Source organism: Mirounga leonina, unplaced genomic scaffold (genome assembly GCF_011800145.1).
Source record: "Mirounga leonina isolate KUSES-001 unplaced genomic scaffold, KU_Mleo_1.0 Mir_201, whole genome shotgun sequence".
NCBI classification, from domain to species: domain Eukaryota; kingdom Metazoa; phylum Chordata; class Mammalia; order Carnivora; family Phocidae; genus Mirounga; species Mirounga leonina.
In genome coordinates this window covers 21,519,677-21,546,247 of record NW_023270504.1, presented here as the reverse complement: position 1 = coordinate 21,546,247, position 26,571 = coordinate 21,519,677, and the positions used below count along the sequence as shown (strand labels likewise).

General features: G+C 36.7%; 4 protein-coding genes and 1 non-coding gene across 5 annotated transcripts; all 5 read right to left on the bottom strand.

Moving 5' to 3' along the window:
* Window positions 1–2,829: 2,829 nt before the first annotated feature.
* LOC118025481 (taste receptor type 2 member 7-like) lies at window positions 2,830–3,984 on the bottom strand. The gene is given in 2 exon segments (XM_035027876.1): window positions 2,830–3,015; window positions 3,226–3,984. Coding segments are annotated over 2 exon segments (945 nt in total).
* A 4,171-nt stretch (window positions 3,985–8,155) lies between these two features.
* On the bottom strand, window positions 8,156–10,835 carry TAS2R8 (taste 2 receptor member 8). Its single transcript, XM_035027837.1, has 4 exons — window positions 10,788–10,835; window positions 9,101–9,304; window positions 8,681–8,756; window positions 8,156–8,640 (listed from the first exon to the last, which is right to left on the bottom strand). Exons 1-4 carry the CDS (start codon window positions 10,833–10,835, stop codon window positions 8,156–8,158), a joined length of 813 nt encoding a protein of 270 aa, XP_034883728.1.
* Window positions 10,836–11,095: 260 nt separating this feature from the next.
* Window positions 11,096–21,416, bottom strand: TAS2R9 (taste 2 receptor member 9). The gene is made up of 4 exons (XM_035027836.1): window positions 21,310–21,416; window positions 12,261–12,346; window positions 11,266–12,046; window positions 11,096–11,105 (listed from the first exon to the last, which is right to left on the bottom strand). Exons 1-4 carry the CDS (start codon window positions 21,414–21,416, stop codon window positions 11,096–11,098), a joined length of 984 nt encoding a protein of 327 aa, XP_034883727.1.
* Window positions 21,417–24,589: 3,173 nt separating this feature from the next.
* LOC118025854 lies at window positions 24,590–24,693 on the bottom strand. The gene has a single exon (XR_004683414.1). It is a non-coding gene; the product is annotated as a U6 spliceosomal RNA (small nuclear RNA).
* A 590-nt stretch (window positions 24,694–25,283) lies between these two features.
* LOC118025480 (taste receptor type 2 member 7-like) lies at window positions 25,284–26,333 on the bottom strand. The gene has a single exon (XM_035027875.1). The coding sequence runs from the start codon at window positions 26,223–26,225 to the stop codon at window positions 25,425–25,427; it is 801 nt and encodes a 266-aa protein (XP_034883766.1). The 5' UTR covers window positions 26,226–26,333; the 3' UTR covers window positions 25,284–25,424.
* Between the last annotated feature and the right edge of the window lie 238 nt (window positions 26,334–26,571).

The window sequence follows — 26,571 nt, the reverse complement described above, 5'->3', positions numbered from 1 at the left end:
ATCTCATTGCTCTTCTTCAAACACTTGCTCCTTGGGGTAGTGGCACTTGCAGGACCATCTTTTTGGGAGATTATTTGTCCTGGATGGCACATGGCTGGATTATATCTGTGATTCAAGTTTCAGTTTGAAATCTCAGTTTCTCAAGTAGGTCAATCCTGACTACCCTCTATAAAGCTCTTCTTTTTCTCCAGTTATTCTCAGTTGTATCAATCATGATTTGTAACTCTGATTTTGTTTACTTGATTAATATCTGTCTTCCATAATGTTTTCTATGACTGTGCATACACGAGAGCACAGACTTTGTCACATTTTATCTGTATTTACAGCATATAGCATCATGTATAATGCTCAGATATTCAGTGTATGAGTGGATATGTACTTATTAAACAAGGAATAAAAACAAGAAGGAATTTGCTTGCATTCTCTGTAAACTGTTTGCTTCATTCTCTTAGAGTAAGCCTGAAAAACTCTACTCCCAACCCTGGGAATAAAAGAAATAGTACAAGTCTTCTTTCAATCCTGAGTTTTTATCACTGTTGCCTTATTTCTCAGAATTAATATAATCTCAGAAGATAAAACACTTACTTTGGTTACATCACTTTCATCCTACATATGCCAGTAAGTAGAATTGTGTGCAGTAAGAGATTTCTAATATGGTTTCTTTTCCACCTTAGTATTCTTTGCCTGGCTACTCTTCACAGAGAAATTGAATGTTGAGGTGTTAATATTTCTAATGTAAGTAGATGATCAAATTTCTCAGGTCCACAACACAAGGACATCAAACATGGAGTTTCCAAGATTTCCTTTAGCCCTCAGGGGTTTTTTTGTTCCCATGCCTAATAAATTCAAATATATTGGTCTCTGCCTAGGTGGGAGGTGGGAGAAGGTATTCTTTAAGACCATATCAAAAAGAATGTAAGCTTCAATGTATGCATCTAATTTTCTGTTTTTTCTTTAACTTACAAGGCACTCAATATAAATCTTTTTAAATTTATCAATTTAATCAATGTGTATCTTGCACTGTCAGATTCGAGAAGAAAAATTAACATATGAAACTAATGTAGAATTAATTTTTATTTTTGCCAAATTAATTGATGAGAATATTTGCAAACATTTTCTTTTCTACACACAAAACTTATGGCTATTCTAGGCTGGTTAGTAACAGAGTCAATCGCTCCAAAATATCCTTTCTGCAACATAAATGATTTGCTTTTGTTGGAATTTCCCAAAGAGATATTTCATAGATAACATATGTATAATCCAAATAGTATTCTCCTGGCATGTAGCAATGATCTGCATTGAATCAATATCTTCTTTGATAGTTTTGATGTTTTAACATCTCAATACATAAGTTTTTGATTGAAGGTCTCACCTTATAAGGATATCTTGACATTCAATTATGCAGCCATCAAAAAAAAAAATGAAATCTTGCCATTTGCAACGACATGGATGGAACTAGAGGGTATTATGCTGAGCGAAATAAGTCAATCAGAGAAAGATAAGTATCATATGATCTCACTGATATGAGGATTTTGAGAAACAAGACAGAGGACCATAGGGGAAGGGAAGAAAAAATGAAACAAGACGAAGCCAGAAAGGGAGACAAACCATAAGAGACTCTTAATCTCAGGAAAAAAACTGAGGGTTGCTGGAGTGGAGGGGAAGGATGGGGTGGCTGGGTGATGGACATTGAGGAGGGTATGTACTATGGTGAACGCTGTGAACTGTGTAAGACTGATGAATCACAGGGCGCCTGGGTGGCTCAGTTGGTTAAGCGACTGCTTTCGGCTCAGGTCATGATCCTGGAGTCCCTGGATCAAGTCCCACATCGGGCTCCCTGCTCGGCAGGGAGTCTGCTTCTCCCTCTGACCCTCCCCCCTCTCATGTGCTCTCTCTCATTCTCTCTCTCTCAAATAAATAAATAAAATCTTTAAAAAAAAAAAAAGACTGATGAATCACAGACCTGTACCCCTGAAATGAATAATACATTATATGTTAATTAAAAATAAATAAATAAATAAATAAAAGGATATCTTGACATTCAGTGTCTGGTTCCTAGTCTGCTAAAAGCAAACTTACACGTGTCTTTTGTGGAAAAATGTACTTCAGTAAGCAATCAATCGTTCTTTTTTTAGCCAACTTTCTCTTATAGAAACTTTCTATGTAAACTCTCCTTCTCTCACACTTACAGAGTATCTTTCTTTCATTGATCTATAGTCCTAAAATAATTTTTGAACTTGTTGTGACAATATTTACTTTAATCACAATATATATCTTAACTATGATTATAATCAGCATTAATTTCTGCCACATTCACAGAATTGCATAACATTTGATTAAGAACTGTCACCATATTGAGCTTTTTCCAAAGATGGAGTCTAGTTGGATGATCTGAGAAAAAAATCTAACTAGGATTGTGGGGATGAGTGAGCTGCTTTTCATAGGGATGCAAATAATAGCTAGATACTATTACAGTTGTTCTGAACTAGTTGTACAATTTTGCATCTAGAGAAATGATTTAGAACTTTGAAATACTCTCTCTTCTGACAGTTAATATTAAGATATTAACTTTTATATGTTCCAAAACATGTTTAAAAAAAAAAAAAACTCTGAAGGGAAGGAGAGAGAGAGAAGAGAGAGACAGAGAGAAAGAGGCAAAATTAGCTCTACATGAGATTTCCTAAATTACATTATAGATATACTAAGTACATTTAAGAGTAACTAACCATATGAAACCAACATTAATGCAAGAACTGAGGACAACTAAGAAACATCATGTCTTGTTTTGTCCTAGTAAATGATAGTTAGCCTTCAGATCTGTTTATGGTGTTAGAAATTTCTCCTGTTTAGGATATACTTTACTTTCCATAGCACCCTTAGGGATGCCTGTCTTAATTTATTGCTCCCCAGAATTAAGGTAAATGAATGGCTTGAGGGATAGATTAAAGCTATCAACTCACCAGTGATCACAGCTAATTCAGTCTCTGGCATAAAGTAGCTAGAGGTGGTGGGCGCCTGGGTGGCTCAGTTGGTTAAGCGACTGCTTTCAGCTCAGGTCATGATCCTGGAGTCCCTGGATCGAGTCCCACATCGGGCTCCCTGCTCGGCAGGGAGTCTGCTTCTCCCTCTGACCCTCCCCCCTCTCATGTGCTCTCTCTCTCTCATTCTCTCTGTCTCAAATAAATAAATAGAATCTTTTAAAAAAAAAAAGTAGCTAGAGGTGGCTACGAGAAAGGCCAAACAGTAGGCAATGAAAAGGAGGACAAAGGAGATGACAGCTTTCATGGCTCCCACGTGGGCTTCTATGCTGAAGTCTCTGCACCCTGTGGCATTGAGTTTCATCTGCCTGGTATGTCTCCAGAGGGAGAGGATCAAGAAGAGAAATGAGATCAGGGACAAAGAAAAGGGGAATAGCGTTAACAGGTTGACTCAAATCTTGATAGAAGCATATTGAGCTTTATTTACTCTGCATCTCACAGTTAAGTTTGTTTTCTTCTTTGTCCTAACACAATACCTGAAATCATCATTCAAATTCTCAGTGACAAAAAGGCTAATAAACACAGAGAGGACCAAGCACCCCAGCAGGATCCTAGGAATCACACTGTCAATTCTCTTCTTCATCCAGAGGAAAAGAGGATGGAAGAAATTCACAATCTTGAGGAAATAGAAAATGCTGAGACAGGTGGCAAACCAGACACTTAAATGGTTGGTTAGTGTCCAGAAAAAATCAATGATTCTCATTTGTTTACCGGTAGTATACACGTCTGGATACAGCACCAATATAAAACAATCTAATAGTATTATACATAATAGACAAATTCTGGATATGGCCAGACTTGTGAGGATTAAATCAACGGAGGCAATCTTCCTATTCTTGATCCAACCCATGCAGTTCACCAATCCAATGAATGCATTTCCTAAAATCCCCATTGAAAACTCTCCAGCTGCCATGAGCATTAAGGTGGTCTCCACTTTATCCGGCATGTTAAAATACAGAAATATCCAGGGGCGCCTGGGTGGCTCAGTTGGTTAAGCGACTGCCTTCGGCTCAGGTCATGATCCTGGAGTCCCGGGATCGAGTCCCGCATCGGGCTCCCTGCTCGGCGGGGAACCTGCTTCTCCCTTTGACCCTCCCCCATCTCGTGCTCTCTCTCTCTGTCTCATTCTCCCTCTCAAATAAATAAATAAAATCTTTAAAAAAAAAATACAGAAATATCCAATTCGTTTCTAGTTGAACTGATATAGTTTGATAGGTACACCTACTTCTTAGATTTTGCTATAATTTTCTTTGCCTCTCTTATTGTAGTCTGTCTTAGGGTAGAGACTGGAGTGAGAAACGAAGACTATGACTATCATCATTAAATCCTAATTAGTCTTGAGAAGCAAATGTGGCTGGCAATCCCTGGCCTGGCCACTGCACGTATCACCTGTATGTAAAACCCGTATCAGCAGGCTTTATTTTTCCACATATGGTTAATTTAGGCTGAGCTGCATTTTAGTATGCAAATTAGACCTGTTCCCTTGCATGGTCCTGCACTGTCTATGCTTTGCAAGGCTATGTTTTGCAAGTTTTGGACTCATTAATCTGCAACATATACTAGTAGCCTCAATAAGGCTGCTAGATTTAACAAATAAAAATACAGGACACCCAGTTAAACTTGAATTTCAAATAAACAATGAATGATTTTTTTTTTTAGTATATGTCCCAAATTGCATGAGATTAGCACTTCCAAGAAGTACTAAAATTCAAATTTAATTGGATGTCCTGTATTTTATCTGGCAAATTTAAATTCCAAGGATTTTCCAGCAATTAGAAAACAGGCCAAAATTGAAATTTGTAGAGCAATCTTCATTTTGCTAAATGATAATATTGATTACTGCTAAAAATCCAAAGTTTGGGTTAACATTGAGAATTATACATTTTCAGGGATTTAAAAGGTTACACTAAATATAGCTTATTTGGGTCTAAAAAAATATTTTAGCTCATTTATCTTGGTTGTTCAGATGAAGAGTTACATGCACAAGGTCTCTTAAAATAATGCATTGTTTTCTTAGTCAAGTCAATTTAATGGTTATTTAGTTTGTGATGCTATATATGATAAGATGAAGGAGCCCTAATGGAGTATTGATTACCTTTATATTTTCCCTTTACATTTAAAATGTTCTCGAGTGCAGTTGTACATATGAGAGAAGAGATTAAAATCCTGTGTTTTGATCTACTCTCCACCCTCCACCATGCCAAATTGCATCTGAGAATCTAGATCCTTAGCCTTTCTAGACTATCAGGCAAGAGACTGATGATTAAGTTTACCTCACTCTTACAGGCTACTCTTATTTTGAAGTAGGTTCTCTAATTTAGAGTTACTGAGAAACACTTTGCTACATAGTATTTCCATGGAATAATTCTGCCGGCTGATACTTTCTTTGGGAACACGTATCTTCCCATCCTTCCTTAAAGGACAAACTCCTAAAATGCAGCCCTGATTTTTGGACACACTATCTCATTTTGCAGCCATGTTCACAGATGACTGCTTTCTTCTGATCCTAGAAATGATCCCTGACCCAAGCACATCATTTTCTTCTCCACAGTGCCCTGGTAAATAAAGGGCCTCAGTAACTATGATAATACCTTTACCCAAATACATTTTTATACGTCTTTGTTTTTTGTCTTTTTTGCAGGTAAGTACAGATTTTCTGCATACTTGTGTTGTATAGCGTGTAAGTTATAGTGCAGCTACTATGGAAACAGGATGAAAGTTCCTCAAAAGATTAAAAATACAGCTACCACATGATCCAGCATCCCCAAATCTGGGTATTTCTCTAAAAGAATTGAAATCAGGATCTCAAAGTGATATTAGCACTCATGTTTATTGCAGTGTTATGCACAACAGCTAAATGTAGAAACACTCTAATTGCCCATTGACATATGAATGAATAAAAAGAATGTGTTACATACAGACAATGGAACATCATTCAGTTTTAAAGAGAAGAAAATTTTGCAATATACAAAAACCTAGGTGGACTTGGAGGACATTATGCTGAGTTAAATGAGCTAGTTACAAAAGGACAAATATTGCCCTATTCCACTTGTATAGTTATCTAGAATAGTCAGGTAATAAAAGCAAAGAGTAAAATAGTAGTTGCCAGGGCCTGAGGGGAGATAAGAATGCAGAGTTGCTATTCAATGAGTATCAAGTTTCAGTTACTCAAGATGAATAAATTCTAGAGATATGCTCTACGATATTGTGCCTATAGTTAACAACACTATATTGTACACTTAAAAATTTGTTAAAAGCATAGATCTCATACTCTGGTTTCTCTTCAGATCACATAAATCTTTCGCCTTTTAAAAGCATAGATCTCAGGGACGCCTGGGTGGCTCAGTCGTTGGGCGTCTGCCTTCGGCTCAGGTCATGATCCCGGGGTCCTGGGGTCGGGTCCCGCATCGGGCTCCTTGCTCAGTGAGGAGCCTGCTTCTCCCTCTCCCTCTGCTGCTCCCCCTGCTTGTGTTCTCTCTCTGACAAATAAATAAAAATCTTAAAAAAAATAAAAAAAATAAAAATAAAAATAAAATAAAAGCATAGATCTCATATTGAATGCCCTACTACAATAAAAAAAAAAAAATAGAAAAGAAAACAGAAAAAAAAAATTGCAAGAGAGCATTTTGTCACCAACTTACTACTTTGAACCCTTACTACTTTGAACTATTTTAAACTTTGGTGGTCAGTGGAGGTACTTCAAACACTGAAGATACAGAAAACTAAACATGGAAGGAAGGACTTCACACTAACGGAGGGAAACTTTCCCAGAAGTACTAATCTTACAAAACATTTATTTCATCTAAACTTGCAGAAGAATGTAAAGTTCATTCCAGTGTAGGATTAACAGGTATTTTGTAGAATATACTAATATATTCCATCAAAAGAATATCAATTCTCCTGTCTTGTACAACAAATAGCAATTTAAATGCTAAGATATTAGAAATATAGTTGATGAAGTTTATGTACTTAAGACTGTAAATATTGGGACTTTCCAGAGTGAATTTTACATCATCATATGCAAAAAAGTGGATAATCTTCAGGTAATTAATATTTTGGTCATAACAAAACAAAATAAGTAGATTGAAATAGACCAGATTTTGACATAGCACATGGTAGGACCTGAAATGCACAGCCATATCAGAACAGACATGAACTTAGATATTCCAGATCAAGTGTTTCAACACTACTCTAGTGAGGAAGGATTTGATGTTCACAGTAGAACAACAATTTAGTAGTGACTCTTATTTTTTATTATCTTTTTGTAATTTACTCTGTATGTGTTATGGCATACATTGCTTTTTTAGTGATAGCATGTAGTTATTCCAAAATGTATGTTAATTTCTTCCCAATTAATTGCTTTTCTAAAGTCCTGAGTAAAAAGAACCCCTGCAGGTCTTATTAAGAAAGGAGCCTGAGTAAAGCAGTCTGATCGAAATTAATTGTCCCATCCCTTTATCCAGATTGTGAAGAGCACTTAGGAATGTCCGTAGAGAGAGATACTTGAAAGGGATCTATTCCCATCCTATTGCTGCCTGAACAGCAAGTTGTTTGTAAGGAAATCTAATTTCAAGGAAAATGAATAAAGAGGTGCCAGAATAAAGTCAACCAGGAAATATTATCTAGGAGACCACCTAAAGCATCACTCATCTGGGAGGAGACAGATACATAACTGGGACACTGAACCAGAGATGGGACAGGGGAGATCTGAGTTCCTAGTTAATAAGCCAAATGAGAGTGACCCAACAGAGCCATGAAGGGAGCAAAATTAAGGGTCAGCTATGAAAAAATGTATGATAGGAAAAAAATGAAAAAACAGTGCAGTTCAGTGCTCTTTATCATGGGCCTAAGTAAAAACTCAAAGGAACTTAACTAGGCAGTACATGCCTAACATCTGCAGTAAGAAGGCAAAAAGGGAAGTGTGAGCTCTCAAACTCTTGGAGGAAAGGGCGTGTGAAGATGAGAATCTGGAGCGTACACAGACAAAAGGGATATATACATTCAAGTGCTAATAGGTCTCAAGAACACTTAAAGATGTTACCCGAAATAAGCAGGATAACTGGAAAAAATGAGAATGTATTTTTTATTAGCAAAGTCCATTTATAAAACTAAGATTTTTACATCATGCAGACTGTTCTCCCATATCTCAGCATCCTGATATATGTCTGCCTCAGCTTGTTATTTCTAATAATTAAAAGAAGTGAATGACCGGAAGGATAGAGAATTGCTGTAATTTCTCCTAACATCACAGCTAACTTGCTTTCTTTCATAGGGTAGCTAAAAGTCGCCAAAAGAGAAGCCCCATAGTATACAAAAAGGAGGAAGAGAAATGAAGTCATAGTTTTCATGGCTCTCACATGGGCCTCTGTGCTGGGGTCTCCACAGCCTGTAACACTGAGTTTCATTTGCTTGATATGTCTCCATAGGGACATAATTAAAAGGAAAAATGAGATCAATGATACAGTACATGGGACAATTGCCAACAGGTTAAAGAGAGTCAAAGGGTTGAAGTATTGACTTTTACTCACATGGAACATTTCAGTGCAGTTTCTTTTATGATTTATAATTTTATGAAACTCATAATCATAATTTGGTGTTGTTGCTAGTATAAGGCTGATCAAAAGAGGAAATGGCCAAACAACCCAGCAGAATCCAGTGAATCACTCTGTCAGTTCTTCTCTTTAGCCAGAGAAAAAGTGGATGGGAGAAATTGGCTATCTTGAACATTGAGGCAGGTGGCAAACCACGTACTTAAGTAGTTGGTGGGTGTCCAGAAGATACTAATGACTGCCTGTAGCTTATCATTTTATTTTTTATTTTTTAATTTTTTTTAAAGATTTTATTCAGAGATTCTCTCTGAGACAGAGAGAATGAGAGACAGAGAGCATGAGAGGGAGGAGGGTCAGAGGGAGAAGCAGGCTCCCTGCCGAGCAGGGAGCCCGATGCGGGACTCGATCCCAGGACTCCAGGATCATGACCTGAGCCGAAGGCAGTCGCTTAACCAACTGAGCCACCCAGGCGCCCTGTAGCTTATCATTTTCATAAAAATCTGGGTAGCATACCATTATGATGCCATTTAGTATCAGTACACAGAGCAAACAAATTCTGGAGATGGCTAGACTGGTGAGGATATAGTCAATTGAGGAGATCTTTTTCTTCTTAATCCAGTCAATCCAGTTTACTAGTCCAATGTATACATTCCCCAACATTCCTATTATGAATTCTCCAGTTACAATGATCACAAAGATGTTGTCTTCCGTACTGAGCTTGTTGGTAGGGAGAAGACCCTGATCTCTAATATCACTACAGATGGGCTAATTTACAGACGCTCAGTTGGAGCATGGTAAATAAGTTCTTCAAATCATGGAATAATATTTTCATCTCATCCACTATTTTGACTTTAACATAATTCCAGAAGTACCCAGCTCTCTTTTGAAATAGAATTGCTTCTCCATTCATGAGGACAACCAACTGGTTGCTCCAAAGAGTTTGACTAGCTTTGAGCCAGGGCAAATTATAATCATCACCCTTTAGTGAGTGATAAGGGAAATGTTTGCTTGAAACTGCTCTTATACAAATTAAAAGAGATTATATTTCATGAATTTGCAACAGGCTTCTTGCTGTTAAGTTCTGTGTATTTTGACCCTGTCAAATTGAATTTTGAATACAGAGCCACAGAAAGCAAATGAAAACATGTATTCCATAAAAATCACAATGTGTAAATGAAAGTCCATTTTCTTCACCATAAATTATAAATTAATCAAAAGTTTCCTAGTGGAAATGAATTTTAATTTTGGAAATGATCAGTACAATCAGTTGTAGAAAATTAACTTTCAGTCAGAGGATAGTAATTTTGTTTTCATATAAATGATTAATTCGAGAAGGGTATGATACAAATCTAATTATAAATGACATAGTGTTATTAGGCAGGCACATGGCAATATTTACTAAAAATTTTTTCTCCATGGAGTTTTTTTTAATAGAAGTGAAAGATGCTAGATAAATCTGCTATGTTTGGATTTATTTAATATGGGAAATGCTGTCCATGACAATTCACTTCCTGAAATGTTGTCTCTTGGATAATGAATATTTTCATATAAAATTAAGAAAACACACTTTATACTATTTACAATCAACTCCTTTTATAAGATTTATAATCTCACATTCTACATTGTAGTCATTTCTCTAGATGGGGCAATCACCTTTAAGAAAATATTTACTGAATTATATTTCCAGGGAATAGGACTAAGTCTACTGTTAAATTGATTTATTCTTTCTTGGGAAACCTAGCCCACAAATCTAGGTAATACAAATCACATAAACTAGGTAATACAAATCACAGAATCTAGGTAATACAAATTGCATAAACTAGGGTTCTTCTAATTTTATTTAAGTACTTCTATAATGTAAGAAACATATCTAGTATTTTTCCTATTTCTTATGTGTGCATAGTGTGTAATAGGAAAGCATGAAGTTAATAATTTAAGGAAAACTAGTTATCTGTAAAATGTTATCAGAAACAGAATAGAAAAGAGAATGATGCTAAAACAAAACAAAACAAAATAAAAAACACATGTCAAAGATTCTTGAGTCTAGAAGGATAGGAAAACATTCCAAAGAATCTTTGAGAACTGACTCCTAAAACTGGCATCACCAGCTAGGATGGTTTGATACGCATATTTCTAACTGTGCACCCCTTATCCCCTTTCCTAGTCAAACCTTTTCTTGAGATCACCCCTCTTTTCTTACATTATATTTCACCCTAGGGAGGATCTCACCAGAGTGTTTTTTCTCCATCCTTATGAGGACGAGCCATTCTAGAAATGGAGAGGACAGGGCAGAAAAGATAAGTACTGACTTCCAGCTCAAAGTAGATAGTTTTTTACATGATTGATTTTATAGGAAGGACTGATATGTTTTAAAATCTCTTCCCCAAAGTCTGTTTGCTTAAAATTCTTCTACTTTTTGAGTTCAAGGCCTTTACCAGATATGACAGAAATAAATAGAATCTCTTTGCATTTAGGCAATGATATGAAATGTTAGCATGGGATTTGGATTCATTTTTTCCTGCAAAGACAAAGAAATATATGTGGTTCAATAACATTTCATTTAAAGTTAACCAGAACAGAAATGTTAAGGAACACAAAGGAAAATTTAGGATAATGATAGATATTAATGATTTCTAAAGCATGTATAAAAAAATGAATGTAATCAATTGGGAGAAGGGAGAAGGTCTTTTGTTGATTTCTTTCTCCTTGTATTCAGGATTCTCTGTGGAACGAAAGGTTTCCTTCTTCTGTGGAAACTCTTCACAATCCTTAGCACTTTCAGAAAAGCCTCCCTCAGTTTGCTGTTCCTCATTATCAGGATGAACAAATGGCTTGATGGGAAAATGACAGCTATCACGCCACCAAACATCACCACTAATTTTCCCTGAGGAATCAGCAAGCTAGAGGTTACTACAAGAAAGACTGCATAGTACATAATGAAGAGAAGCAGAAAGATGATCACTGCCTTTATGTCCCTCATGTGGGCCTCTGTGCTGGGGTCTCTGGACCCTGTGGCATTAAGTTTCATCTGCTTGGTATGTTTAAATAGGGAGAAAAATAACAAGAGAAATGAGGTTAGGCAAAGAACAAAGGGAATGATAGCCTCCAGGTTCAGGATAACCAGTTTGAAAGCACTTGGGATTTTACTCACTTTGAATTCCCAAGTTATGTTTTCCTTATGATTGCCTTTGAAGGGATCCCAGAAGTCCTCATTCAATGAAACACTAATAATTATACAGGTAAGGAAGGACATCAGAAAAATCCCCAGGACGACTCTGTTAATCTTTAGTTTCAGCCAGAGGAAAAATGGGTGGGATATATTGGCTATCTTCAGTAAATAGAACATGCTGAGGCAAGAAGTAAACCAGACACTTGAATGATTGCTAAGTGTCCAGAAAACATCCACAATGCTCATTAGCTTGCTACCACCATATCTATCTCGGGAGATACATAAATAAAGCCATCTAGGGCACCTGGGTGGCTCAGTTGGTTAAGCGACTGCCTTCGGCTCAGGTCATGATCCTGGAGTCCCTGGATCGAGTCCCATATCAGGCTCCCTGCTCAGCAGGGAGTCTGCTTCTTCCTCTGACCCTCCCCCCTCTCATGTGCTCTCTCTCTCTCTCATTCTCTCTCTCTCAAATAAATAAATAAAATCTTTAAAAAAAATAAATAAAGCCATCTAAAGATATCAAACACAACAAACAGATTCTGGAGATTGGTAAGCTCACCAAGATAATGTCAATCCATTTTCCCAAATTCCTATAGTCAATTCACCAGCGATCGGGATGGTAGAAATTACCTCCGTTGTACTTAGCCTGTCAGCAGAGAGTTCTGACTTGGGATATCACTGATGATGAATTGGCTTTCAGCTGACCAGTGAAGAATGGTGTATATATATGTCTGTCATGTAGGTCATGCTGAAGTTGTCTTTTTCTGTCCTCTTTGTCAGCTTTGATCCAGGTCAGTGAGATAGCCAGTCTGCTCCGGGTGAGAACTACCTAAAGACTTCACTGATTGGCCAGTAATATCTTTCATGTGCAGTGATGATTGAAAGCCTCCAAGATGAAAATAGGAATGGATCTGATTTCTTGGATTTGCACAATCTTTCTCATTTTAAGCTTTGTATATTTTGGAGTTATCGAATTTAAGCTTTTGACCAGGAACTTCAAGAAAAAAGTTAATTACTTGGAAAATATGGATCCAATTTAATTTGCAGATGTGGCACATTACCGTCTCTGATGACTTGCAAAGTACTCCCAGATTATGGTCCATTTGGTGCAAATGCATGTTTTGGAGCTTAAAAATAATTGTGGGTTTAGAGTGTTGACAGTTAACATGACTAATTTCAGTCTTAAAGCAATGTATTCACTTCATTAATTAGGATAACTCAGGTGGGCAGCAGTGGTTTTCAATTTTCTCGTAAAGATGATTACTTGACTTTCCAGCTCTTCCGTCCTGTAATGGGGAAGACTGAGCACTGAAGACATTCCAGTTGTGCCTGTCATTACTCAGAATTTGACCTCAGAATCTGTATGTTAAAATCTGAGTGCAATCTTCTTTATAATGCTTTTATAATAATGGATACCGATTTCAAAGACAAAACATATTGGATCATATGTTTACTATTTGTATACTTTTTTGGTTGCCCTCCATCCCTGGGACCCCTTCCATAGGGCAGAGAGCCCACACACCCGTGTCCCCCGCTCCTGGCCCTGGCGGAGGTGGTGCCCGGGAGAGCCCCTGGGGCGCGCCTGGGGCCAGCCGGCTTGGGGTCAGCTCCCTTCGCGTTGATCCTGGGGGCACACTGAGATCTGTCCACCCCCTTAAAGTCTGGTTTCCTGCCCCTCCTCTCCACTGCTGAAATCACCCCCAGGCCCAGTGATTGTGGACCACCTTGGAAAGATCAGGAATTCTCCAAAGTTAGGGCAACATTTAAATCAATTTATGACTCACCACGGTCACACCTGCCATTCGTTGGTGAACGGCTGAACTGAGGGAGGGTGAAAGAGCAGAAGCTTATTCCTTGATTTTCACACAGCTCATGGGGCTCTTTGCTTTTCCAAAACATTTGAAGCAACATAATTAAAAAGTGAGTAAAACAAACAAAATACAAATAGGAAGAAGCAACCAGAAATAAGTGAAATTGATTACCAATAGGGAGTGATTTAAAATGAGATGGAAGTTATGGAAAGCAGGTTACACCATTATCAGTATGCCTTTTGTATAGTTTTGAGTCTTGATGTTGATGTTTGAGAAAATAAAATAAAATAAGGGCTGGAGAAAAAAAACCTAAAGCAAAATGCAATTAAAATACAGCCCTTACTTTTTCAAATTAATAATATAACCAATGCTGAAGGGAAAAAAAGAGAACCAACCAAAATAACTTTTTTTTCCGAAATTACTTTTCAACAGATTTTTTACTATATGTGCTCACATAGGCATACATTAACTGTAAAGAAGTATCGAAGTGTAGTTACTACTCTTTCTTTTTCTTTCTTTCTTTTTTTTTTTCCTACAAGTGGTATGTATTAGCAAATCTGAAACTACTTTCAGTGTATTTTAGGATTGAACAAATGAGTATATATACTGAAAAAAAAAAATGAGATCCATGTTTTTCATTGTGAAAGACAGGATTTACAACATGGAAAGAATAGTCTGTATTTTTTAACTGAATTAGAGCTACCAGTATAGATTCGTCATATACATACATATATATAGAAAAACAGACACATGGAGAGAATAATAGGTGTGTATGTGTGTATGCAACCAAATCTTGGTTTTTAAATACACTTCCACACTAAAAGAAATCAGGACTCCTTGAAGAAATAGTAAATCCAGGAAAGGATTAGAAAAAATACAGAATGAGCCTAAAATATTTTGTTGTGCAAGAATGTAAGGAAACGGGTGCCTGGGTGGCTCAGTTGGCTAAGCGACTGCCTTCAGCTCAGGTCATGATCCTGGAGTCCCAGAATCGAGTCCCGCATCGGGCTCCCTGCTCGGCAGGGAGTCTGCTTCTCCCTCTGACCCTCCTCCCTCTCATGCTCTCTGTCTCTCATTCTCTCTGTCTCAAATAAATAAATAAAATCTTAAAAAAAAAAAAAGAATGTAAGGAAACACTAAAAGCACTATGGGGACATGTCGAAAGGACACAAGAGTCAACCTGAAGTGGTTTTTACTTGACAAATCTAGATCAGTGTAGGCATTAAAATAAATCATGATAGTAATAAGTAATAATCCATTGAATAAAATATGAATCTGCATTATACAATATGTCCATTGAATAAAATATGAATCATGCATCTATTTTATATATAAATGTATATTTATTCATATAAAAATGAATAAATAAATCATTGATTTCAAGTAACTATTCTTTATCAGGCAAAAGAAGTGTTCTTCTACTTGTTTATTAAGAATGTATGACAGGGTACCTGGCTCTCAGTCAGTAGAGCATGTGACCCTTGATCTCAGGATCATGAGTTCAAGCACCACACTAGGCATGGAGCTTACTTAAAAAAGTAAAATATAAGTTGAAATTTTTTTTAAAAGGAGTATATGTCAACAGACCATTAAATATAATGTCTCCCTTATACACATTAACAGTATATTTAGAAGACTACCTGTTAACAACTTGATCCTGGTATATTTTAATAAATAGAGTCTCTTCTTCTCTTCCCTCTCTCTTTTTCATTCTCAAAATCTATATTAAAGACTAAGCTTTATACAGCCAGCCCTTTGTTTCCCTTTGTGTGGGAAGCTCTTAGTTCTCAAGAGACATGCAGGCGCTTCCTGGAGAATAAAATCTTCAACATAAAATGAAGATTTCTACCAAGTGCTGTCTTCTTGACTCTGATATTCATAGCACCATCTGAAATTAATCAGAAATCTTACCATTTGGGGGCGCCTGGGTGGCTCAGTTGGTTAAGCATCTGCCTTCGGCTCAAGTCATGATCCCAGGGTCCTGGGATTGAGCCCTACATCTGGCTCCCTGCTCCATGGGGAGCCTGCTTCTCCCTCTGCCTGCCATTCCCACTGCTTGTGCTCTCTCTCTCTCTGTCAAATAAATAAATAAAATCTTTTTTAAAAAAAGAAATCTTACCATTTTTCTATAATGCCCTTCTCTTGGGAGGATGACATGAGAAAATGGCAAAGTCTGCATTTTTGTGTGCAATATCGTGGTCTTCTCTATATTAGCAACATTGTTCTGATTTTTACTGGAGGACTCCTCCTTAAGGGTCAACTATTAGGTAGGATTGTGCATGGTGAATATATAGATATGGTAAAAGCAATCAAAACACTTTTTCATACTTTTACCTTTCCAGGCATAACTTGTAAAACAAGTATTTCCAAGAAATTAATTGCTTTATTGGCCTCTTATCATATTTTCCCTCTTTCATATCTACATTTTATGCCAGCAAAAGACTAAGATCTAAACAAAGAGCATTTCTCTTCATTTTCTATTTAACTTTTTATTATGAAAAATTTCAAGCATAAACAAAGGCAGAGAGGATGATACAATAAGTCCCACGTACCCATCACCTACTTCAGCAGTTACCAATGTACGGCCACTATACCCTTACTCATCCCACTCCCTGTGGATTATTTTGATATGCATTCCAGATATGATAGCTCCACATCCATCAGGTTGTACACTATGCTATTATAATAAAATTTCCACCAGTAGTAGCTGGCTGATATGAAAGGATTTTAACAGCTTCAGTGAATTCTAGACTATTTGATTTCTGCAGTTACATCAGTAGCAAAAATACTCTCAAATACAGTTTATTGCAAAAGATTATCAAAACATGAATTAAATGGCTAAATCTGTATTACTCCAGAAACCAGGTGGTTATCTAGAGGACTTAAATAGTTTTAAGTAAAAGCACATTAGTATGACATTAATATCCCCAAATGACAGTTTATATCACAGATCCATACTGGCTTCCTGACGTTTGTGAATGACTCAGTGTTAATGATAGTGATTTTCAGTTGGTCTTGGAATATTTTTTTTTCTATTTAGCTTTTCTCTCTGCCATATCTTATTATACCCACCTGTTCAATTTTGATTACTTGTGTTCAATTTTTAACAACATCTCTCTTCTCTAGGTCTCTGTGAGTGGAATGTGACTTATACATACATACACAGAAGTTCAAACATCTCAAAGAGATAAGAGTTCCTCTTTATATATACATATATTTTTGGGTCTGGATATTAGGTTAGAGGTCTGTCTAGGTCTAGGAAGAATTTAAATGATACTCAGTGGGACAGTACGTATACGAAAGGAAGAATCCAATGAAACAAGGAAGATTACACAGATTTCTTGTTGACTTCTCTCATAGGCCTATCGATGTAGCTGAAAGTACTTTCCTTTCAGACCATGCTTCAAGTGCCAAAGAATCCCCAAGATTTTCCTTATTTGGCTGTTTCCAAAAATCACAACATATGCGTGACCTGAAGGATAGGGATTTCTTATACAACCAAACATCCAAACCAAGCCAGCTTGTTCTGAAGCAACAGTGCCCCCAAAATGTCATGAAAAAGGCAAATTGATACAGCACTAAGAACACAAGAAAGAAAAAATTAGTTTTTGCCACTCTGAAATGGGCCTTCATACTGGGGTCTCTGGAATCCCTGACAACCTCAATGTGCTTCACGTGTTTCCACAAAAAAAGAAAATCAAGGAAGGAAAGACAGGAGGGAGGAACCAGAACGGGCCACAGCCAGGCCACCCCTCAATGTGCCACTTTGGCATACTGATTATTTCAAATAAAAGTTACTTAAGAAACAACCAGTGCAAAAACACTCAACCCTCCTCCGTTCCCCTGAAAGCAGAAAAGAATCTCCCAAATAAAGAATATCCTCTCTGAGCTAAAGTAAAAAGACATCCTTATCACTAGAGAGAGGGACTTTAAAACTGAGAAAGCTGTAGAAACAAGCATTTTTACTTTTTTTTTTTTTAAAGATTTTATTTATTTATTTGGCAGAGAGAGACACAGCGAGAGAGGGAACACAAGCAGGGGGAGTGGGAGAGGGAGAAGCAGGCTTCCCGCCGAACAGGGAGCCCGATGTGGGGCTCGATCCCAGGACTCTGGAATCGTGACCTGAGCCGAAGGCAGACGCTTAACTACTGAGCCACCCAGGCGCCCCACATTTTTACTTTTTTTTAACTCATTTACTCCTTCAGCCCAAATTTTGCTTAGAATTACTTACTAATTAAAACTCCCAAACACTTGTTTTCCTTCTCCTGTAAATTATTCACAAATTTATTGTCTCTTTGTCTAAAATGTGTAAAAAACTGCCTGCTTTGGTCATTTCTTTAGGTCTCGATTTCATTATTGGGCTTCCATGAGCATGTAATAAAACTTTGCTTTTGTTTTTTTCCTGTTAATCTGTCTCACGTAAATCTAATTCTTAGTCCAGCTGGGAGACCTTGAGGATAAAGGAAGAATTCTCCCTCCCAACAGACCCAATAGTAAAGATAATCATATAATTTAAATTTTTTATTTTTATTCACATTGAATATCCCAGTTATATTTCTCTCCCTCCCTCCCCCTTTCTCTCTTTGTTGTTGTTTTTGGAGATGATATCAGAAGACATCAAAACTATATGGCAAAGAAAAGCTTATGAACAGGGAGGTCACAGATACCAGCAGAAGGATGAAAACTACCTTGTTAATTCTCCATGTTAACCAAAGGGAAAGTGAATAGGGGAAATTGGCAATCTTCAGGAAAAAAAAAGACAGTGAGGCAAGTAGCTAACCACGTGCTCAAGTGGTTAACCAGTATGCAGACACTAGTTAGGATATGGTTTCTGTCCACAGTAACAAGGATTTTCTGATACAATAGCACTGAAAACAAATTGACGATTGTGAGCCACAATTGACTAATTTTGTCAAAGGCCAAACTAATAACAATAAAGCCAGTCAAGCATAACTTTTGATTTCTAATTCAAGCAATGCGATTTGTGGAGTTCAGTGAATGCATTCCTTAAAATATCTATTATAATTTTCCCACGTGTTACAACCATGAGAACTTTCTCCAATGTATTCGACATGGCGGCAAAGAAAAACCCCTGATCTGCAGTTTGTTGACTAATCTCGTGATGACTTACTAGATTAGGGTATAGGTTTTGTTTAATTATGCAATAACATTCTACTTTTTTATTGTGGCTCTTCTTCTTAGCTATGAAGCCCAGGAATCTGCAATACAACTATGGAATCACTCTCTAAACACCCACTGAACATTTCCAGCCCCTCTGCTAAGGATTTCCAATCTTGGTCCAGATGTCAGCTAGAAACTGTAACATCCTATGTAAAGAGATGGTTGAAAGACCAGATTCTCATTTGCTAATATGTAAATAAAGGCACAGATTAATTTTCACTCTTTTGAATAAAAATTCCTCTCTTCTCTCAAAGAACTGCTTCATTTGATATACAAATCTAAATTGTGAAATAGATACCTCTGTTAAATAACAGAAAGTCAACTGAGTAAATTTTAAGATCTCATTGGCTTTATTATTCAATTCATGAATCAAGCAATATCCTATCTAGCAACTAGAGGGGAGTTCCAAAGGGCTACAGAAAAGGAAAAGTTTTTAAAGGTAGAGAAGGAGTGGAAAAAAGGGAATTATGAACAAAGAATCCATTGTTTTAGGCCAGGTCGCCCTCCTAAGGGGAATGGAAGGGGCCTATCAGTAAATTTCCTAGTGCTGACCAGGAAATTCCCATGTTGATTGGTTCAAGGTTACTTTTCTGGGGGGGTTGAAACTTCAATTAGGTTGGGTATTAAGTCTTGGTTTATTGATTTGGGGCCTTAACCTAAATGACATCATTTTGGACTTGTGGTTTTCTTTTTCATATCTCAAACACTGATTTTCACCACATTAAAATATTTCCACATGTAGGTAAAACTAGCAACCTCTGCATTACTGATTACTAACACTCAAAGTGCAGGTCACTGTGTTACAGAGTAAGGTACAGGGTTTGAAATTTTCAGAAAACTTGGCAATTTAAACTCAGTATTATAATTCCCAAAGAAATGTGTTTTGTTTTTTGTTTTTTGTTTTTCTATAAAGACGTGGGCCTTTCAGATCATCTGACAGTAGCATTTTATTTTTTATTTATTTATTTTTTATTTTTTTTTAAAGATTTTATTTATTTATTTGAGAGAGAGAGAGTGAGAGACAGAGAGCATGAGAGGGGGGAGGGTCAGAGGGAGAAGCAGACTCCCTGCCGAGCAGGGAGCCGGATGCGGGACTCGATCCCGGGACTCCAGGATCATGACCTGAGCCGAAGGCAGTCGCTTAACCAACTGAGCCACCCAGGCGCCCCTGTCAGTAGCATTTTAAATACTTTTTTTAAATGCTAAGTCTTTGCATGAAACATAAGTACCCCAAACTATACATGCCAAAACTGAACTTCTCTTGTTTCTTCAAAGGCTTTCTTGGGAGTATAGAAGAGTCTTCAAGACTCTTCAAGAATTTTTTTTATTCTTGAGAGAGTAGGGGGGACAAGGAAAAAAAGAGAAATGTTAACTAAAATGTGGAAAATTTTCCACAGAATATTAAGATTACTGTATGTTGGCAAACATGCTTAAAAACGTGTAACTAGGGGTGCCTGGGTAGCACAGTTGGTTGAGGGTCCATTTCTTGGTTTTGGCTCAGGTCTTGATCTCAGGGTTGTGAGATCGGGCCTCTTGTTGGCTCCACACTCAGTGTGGAGTCTGCTTAAAACTCTTTCTCCCTGTTGCTTTGCCCCTCCCCACTGTGCGCTCTCTCTCTCTCACATAAATAAATAAAATCTTTTTAAAAATGTGTAACTATATTTAGAATTATCTATTGGGTATATTTCAGCTTAAATTACAAAATGCTTGAGGGATATCTGTTCTGATCATTTGAAATTAACTAGGAAAATATTTTAATTTATTGATGTCTTTAATGCACTTGAACCAATAGTAATTAGATGTCATTCCCACCCCTACTTTCTGACTTGGTCTTTCAAGAAAATTAATAGTAAAAAAGATTCAAATAATGACATAACTAACCAAGGGAGGAGATCCTGTGAGATCCTGTTCTGGGGGCAGGAACATGTAAAGGCAGTCCTGCAAAGAAGCAGCTAGTTAGTTAGCTAGTTTGCTAGTTAGATGATGCTTTGGGACTAACTGGACCTGGGCACTTCAACCTCTAAGAACAAACAAATCTACCATAAAGAAGAGCCCACCAACAATCTAGACACAATCCAAGGAGAGTTTTATCATCATGCTTGTTGCTAGGAAAATACATTCAGAAGAGAGATGCACAGACCTTAATCATTTCATACCCTAAGGACTAGAGGTAAAATAAGAGAATAGGGGATGTAAGACACCCTTTTATTCCCTCCACTTTCCAGTGTACCCAGAATAAATCTTTTTCTTTCATATTGTCCAGTGTTGAATTAGTCATTCCATAGATGAGGGAGAATTCACAAAGGCTAGCTCTTAATTTCTCAAACAAATCCAGTATCAATTATAGCCCTAGATCCTTTGTAGGTCATCTATTCACAGAAGCCAGAAATCTGTGCCAGCCTGATTTTACTTTTACTACCAAATCCAGTCAATTTTATGATCTTAATAGCTCTCAAATCTATCTCCTTTTCAACAAGTCTATGGCTACTATCTTAGTTCAGACCCTCATCATTTTTGCCACAGACTGCAAGAATAGTCTCCTTATTGTTCACTCTACTTACAGTCTTATCCTTTTGTAGCAATTCTTTCCATTAAGTATGTAGAGGTTCTTTAGTGAAAATCCAGTCACGGTTTTCAGGATAAAGTCCAAATGCATCAATATTTTCATGCTTTATTCCCGGCACTCATCCCTTTTCTGACTCTTGCAGACATTGTTTTAGATACAATTCCTTCTGGAAAAATGTCCCTCAACATCTAAACTTGAATTTGGTGTCTTTTTTAAATTATCCTGTGTCTCTTTAATTATAGCATTTTTTGCTTTATTGCGACTGTTTTCTGGGCTGAAATTTTTTATTATCTTTTATTTTTTTTTAAAGATTTTATTTATTTATTTGACCAAGAGAGAGAGATCACAAGCAGGGGGAGCGGCAGAGGGACAGGGAGAAGCAGGCTCCCTGCTGAGCAGGGAGCCCGATGCGGGGCTCGATCCCAGGACCCTGGGATCATGACCAGAGCCGAAGGCAGACACTTAACCAACTGAGCCACCCAGGCGCCCCATGGGCTGAACTTTTTTAGAAGGAAGAAAAATTTTACTGTTTCACTGTCAAAATCCTTTTAGTAAAAGCAAAACCTGACAATTAGTAAACACTTAATAAATATTTGCTAGAGGGCGCCTGGGTGGCTCAGTTGGTTAAGCGACTGCCTTTGGCTCAGGTCATGATCCTGGAGTCCCGGGATCGAGTCCCGCATCCGGCTCCCTGCTCGGCAGGGAGTCTGCTTCTCCCTCTGACCCTCCTCCCTCTCATGCTCTCTGTCTCTCATTCTCTCTCTCTCAAATAAATAAATAAAATCTTAATAAATAAATAAATAAATAAATAAATAAATATTTGCTGGATTGGAAAAAACACAATCACAGAAAGTTTTAGAAGTATAGAAAAATAAATAAAAATTTAAATACCAATAATGTGTTAATATTTATACCGATTTTCTTCCAGTATTTTAATATTTAACTATTCATTACTTATCATTACACATAGCTATAATCATGTTATTTTTGTAATACTGAGGTCTAATTTTTAATTCCTAGCTTTAGAAACTAAGGCCTTTTGTAAATTTTGTCAACTCTCCACAACAATGATTTTTAGAACTTCATAACATTGTATCAAAGGCATATAATATTTTTACTTCAAGTAATCCCTTATTATGGGGGTACTTTTATCTCTTTCTTTTTCTACTTTATTTTTTCTATTATACACAATATGGCAATGATTATCTAAGTACATGTAAATATTTCTCCACTTAGATAAACTTCAGTACAGGGGATTATGAGTTTAAATGTATAAGCATTTTTAGGTTTTCTGATACACATTTTGCATTCCAAATTGTTATCAGCCTATGCAAAGTATTATGATTAATTAATAAAAAAAATTTTATTTGAAAAGTGCAACATATTTTCCATTGTGAAGTATCTGTTCATATTCATAAATTGCTTATTTGAGGAGCCTTACTGGTTTTCTTATGTATTTTCCCCAATTCTTATCATTTTGGAATTATAAGCACATTTCTTGTTTTCTGTATCAATCAATCAATCAATCTCAGTTGTTATTTGCTTTTTAACTTTAGAAGTTAAAGCAGAGGAGGAATGCGGTAACTGGATGATGGGCATTAAGGAGGGCATGTGATGTAATGAGCACTGGGTGTTATACGCAACTGATGAATCACTAAATTCTACCTCTGAAACTAATAATACACTATATGTTAATTAAATTGATTTTAAATTTAAAAAAAGAAGTTAAAAGAGCAGTCATTAATTTATATTTTAAAATTTGTACCAAATGGAATATTGATCAACAACTGTACTCTTCTCGTTCCAGACAAAAAATCTTTAATATCTCTTTACTTGCAAACTCTTTACCCCATGATTTCCACTGTTGCAAAGTTGGAACTTAGTTCCAGGTTATGACTATTTTAACTTTCTGTACATGTTCGTCAAACTGCACAGGTCTTCACCTCTCTAAACAAAAGTTTTGTTTTTCTCATCTTACATGTAAGACAAAAAAAAAAAAAAACATGTTTAAAATTATCCAGGAAACTAAAATAGACTTAGGAATAGAGTCACTAGAAAAAAGCATAATACCTAAAAGGAAAGAATAACTATGAAATGTTACTGAATAATCTTAGAGACGGCTTAAGTAAACTAATTTGTATGTTATATTCTTAGAAGGAAATACATTATGTTTTAGAGCAATCTATAAGTTCACTGCGAGTCCAGTCAAAATCCCAACAGTGTATTTTCTGGGATTTGAGAAGTTGATTCTGAAAATCCCCTAGAAGAGTAAATGTTGCACAGTAGCTAAGAAATTGAAAAAGAAGAATAAGAGGCCACAAACCAGCAGACTGATCTGACAGTGACTGTTTAAAACATAAATTTGAACATAATTATGAGGAACACATACACAAGTTCATCACGATTAGCTCTACTACCAATGTCTTTACGCATTTATAGACATTCCTGGTCCCTGTGGACACTGGAGTTTGCTACCACTACATAAAGGTATTTTACTTAAAACAGCTTATTGGCCATCCATTCAAATTAGTCAGATTCCCTACCTCCCAAAATATACAAAATTAAATATGAGTTTGATTAAAGATATAATTGTACCAAAACATACATATAAGCCCCCCCCAAAAAAGTAACAAAAAACAAAACAAAAAAATGGGGAAATATTTCTTAAAAATTGAATATGAAAGTCTTCCTAAGAGTTCAGTTCAAAATTCCAGAAATGGGGAGATGGGTAGGGGATGGGTGAAATAGATAAAGGGAATTAAGAGTACACTTATCATGATGAACACTGAGTAATGTACAGAAATACTGAATCATTATATTGTACACCTGAAACTAATATAACATTATATATTAATTATACTTCAATGAAAAAAGAGAGAAAAAAAAGAACAAAATCCCAGAACCATAAAAGAGGTGAAAAATTTTGCACATATAATAGTAAAATAATTGTATAAAAAATAATACCATATGTAAAACTTTTAAAAATAAATAATTTATTGGAAAGTATTTGCAACATTTGAAATACACAAAGAGATAATATTCATTATTCATAAAGGGATCTGATGAGTTAATAAGAAAAAGTCAAATACTTAGTACCAAAATTGGCACCATACCTGAGGAATGAGAAAAATGTAAAACTATTCTGCATTGTATTTTCTGTTATTTTTTACCCACAAAATAACCTCTACTGTACTTTATACTTTGAGCCTTGTATTTTTTGGGGGGGGGAACCAAATTACTTTATTTGAAGGAATGGTACAAATGAAAGAAGTTAAAAACATATGGAATGCTTCACAAATTTGCGTGTCATCCTTGCGCAGGGCCAAGCTAATCTCTGTATCATCCCAATTTTTAGTATATGTGCTGCCGCAGTGAGCATACCTTGTATTTTCTAAGTCATGTGTTTTTCTCTCTTATTCACTTATTTATTTGAGACAACCTTTGGCATATGTTTAAGAAATAGTAGGGTTCTCATGGGCTCTGCAACTGGACTTCTAGGCACATATTCTGGATGGTAGCGAAAAATTTGTCATACCAGTTCATTCCATGTTCATTCTTTCCCAAATACAATTTTAAGTCATGGTTACCCATCAGCCACAGGTAGAATTTTTAAATATTCTTTTCATGATTTCTGGGGTTTTTCTGTGTGTGAGACTTGCTACACTTAATTTTTTACAGTTGTAATCTAGCCATAAGTAAATTTCTATCTTCCTAAGTCTTATTTTTGTATCTCATCAAATTCCCATTGTCTTGGTGATACGTTCTAATTTTACTATTAATTATACCATCATTATTCTGATGGAAACACAGCAAAATATTTTTCTTTTAACTTATTCTAGACAGATATTTCCAGTAAGGTTCAGTGACCTACCACAGAACAGAATAAAAGAAGTTGAGAGAAATGAAAGAAATGTACACGGAGTTCTATTCATGATCTTCATTCTTGAGAAAATCGCAGTCATTTCAGGCATGTTTTATGGGTATGTGGGTTTCTTTAGATTCCTGCACCACCTCAGCTTCCTCAGGACACAGAGAGAAGCCTGTTTCAATTTGCTGTTCCATAAAATCAGAAGAAATGGATGACCAGATGGATAGGAAAATACTAACATATTAGCAAACTTTTTTTGCCACCAAACTGTCTAGACTGATATAGGCCAAATATATTATAACATTGCTCCAGTAGTACATAAAGAAGAAGAGTAGGAATGAAATCACAGACTTCATGGCTTGCACATGGGCCTTTGTGATAAGATCCCCAGAACCTGTGCCCTTCCTCTGCCTGGTGTGGTTCCATAAAGAATCTATCAAAAGGACAAAGGAAGCCAGAGACACTCCAAAGGGGATGATGAACTTTATGTTCAGGACTATATTAGAAGTTAATAAATCATATTTTCTCGCTGTGCAATTCGATGTCCGATTGCTTTCAGTGTTTACCCTGGTTTTGATCAGGTTCTTAAATACTGTATCCTTAAAAAGCAAGGACAAGCAGAAAGAGAAGACCACCCCCAGGACAATAATGAGAGGCAGGCTGTGAATTCTCTGTTTGACCCAGAAGAAAATGGGATTGGAAAAGTTGGCTATCTGGAGAAAGTAGAAGACACTGAGGCAGGCCGTACAGGTTGTGTGGAAATAATTGGATCCTGGCCAGAGGATTTCAAAAGCCATCAGTTGATTATCATTGTACCATATTTCCTCACAAATTATATCTACACCTATGCCTAGCATTGTTACGCACAGCAGAAATATTCTGGAAAGAGCTAAGCAGGTAAGAATAAAGTCAATCAGGAAGAACTTCCAGCTCCTGATCCAATCAATATAGTTAACCAATATAATGAATCCATTTCCCAAAAGCCCCATTATGAATTCTCCAGCAAAAATCATCATAAGTACATTCTTAAATGTGCTTGCCATGACTGGTGATAGGAAATCTCTGTCTTCAGTACTCCACTGATTTGTAAATTAAGTCCTTTGTAAATTACAGAATTGTGGATCCAAAGCCTTAATGTTCAATATGTTTCTTTTTCCTGTACTTTGATATCCACTGGCAAAGAGAAGAATGCCTCCAGTACACTCCCAAAGTCTTAGTTATCCTTGGGAAAACCTCTCTCAAGATCCAGACTAGTGGGCGCCTGGGTGGCTCAGTTGGTTAAGCGACTGCCTTCAGCTCAGGTCATGATCCCAGGGTCCTGGGATCGAGTCCCGCATCGGGCTCCCTGCTCTGCAGGGAGCCTGCTTCTCCCGCTCCCACTCCCCCTGC

What these genes read in the sequence shown, in the direction of transcription:
- TAS2R8 (XM_035027837.1), bottom strand. Translation starts at nt 10,835, where the DNA reads ATGGAGAAAAAACACTCTGGTGAGATCCTCCCTAGGGTGAAATATAAT. An exon ending in TCCCTAGGGTGAAATATAAT is followed by an intron (nt 9,305 to 10,787) that starts GTAAGAAAAGAG and finishes CCTACCAACAAG; the next exon opens with CTCAGTACGGAAGACAACAT. An exon ending in TACTAAATGGCATCATAATG is followed by an intron (nt 8,757 to 9,100) that starts GTATGCTACCCA and finishes TCAATGTTCAAG; the next exon opens with ATAGCCAATTTCTCCCATCC.
- TAS2R9 (XM_035027836.1), bottom strand. Translation starts at nt 21,416, where the DNA reads ATGAAAATATTGATGCATTTGGACTTTATCCTGAAAACCGTGACTGGA. An exon ending in TGCTACAAAAGGATAAGACT is followed by an intron (nt 12,347 to 21,309) that starts GTAAGTAGAGTG and finishes AATTGACTATAG; the next exon opens with GAATTTGGGAAAATGGATTG. An exon ending in TTTGATATCTTTAGATGGCT is followed by an intron (nt 12,047 to 12,260) that starts TTATTTATTTTT and finishes GCCCTAGATGGC; the next exon opens with TTTATTTATGTATCTCCCGA.
- LOC118025480 (XM_035027875.1), bottom strand. Translation starts at nt 26,225, where the DNA reads ATGGCAAGCACATTTAAGAATGTACTTATGATGATTTTTGCTGGAGAA.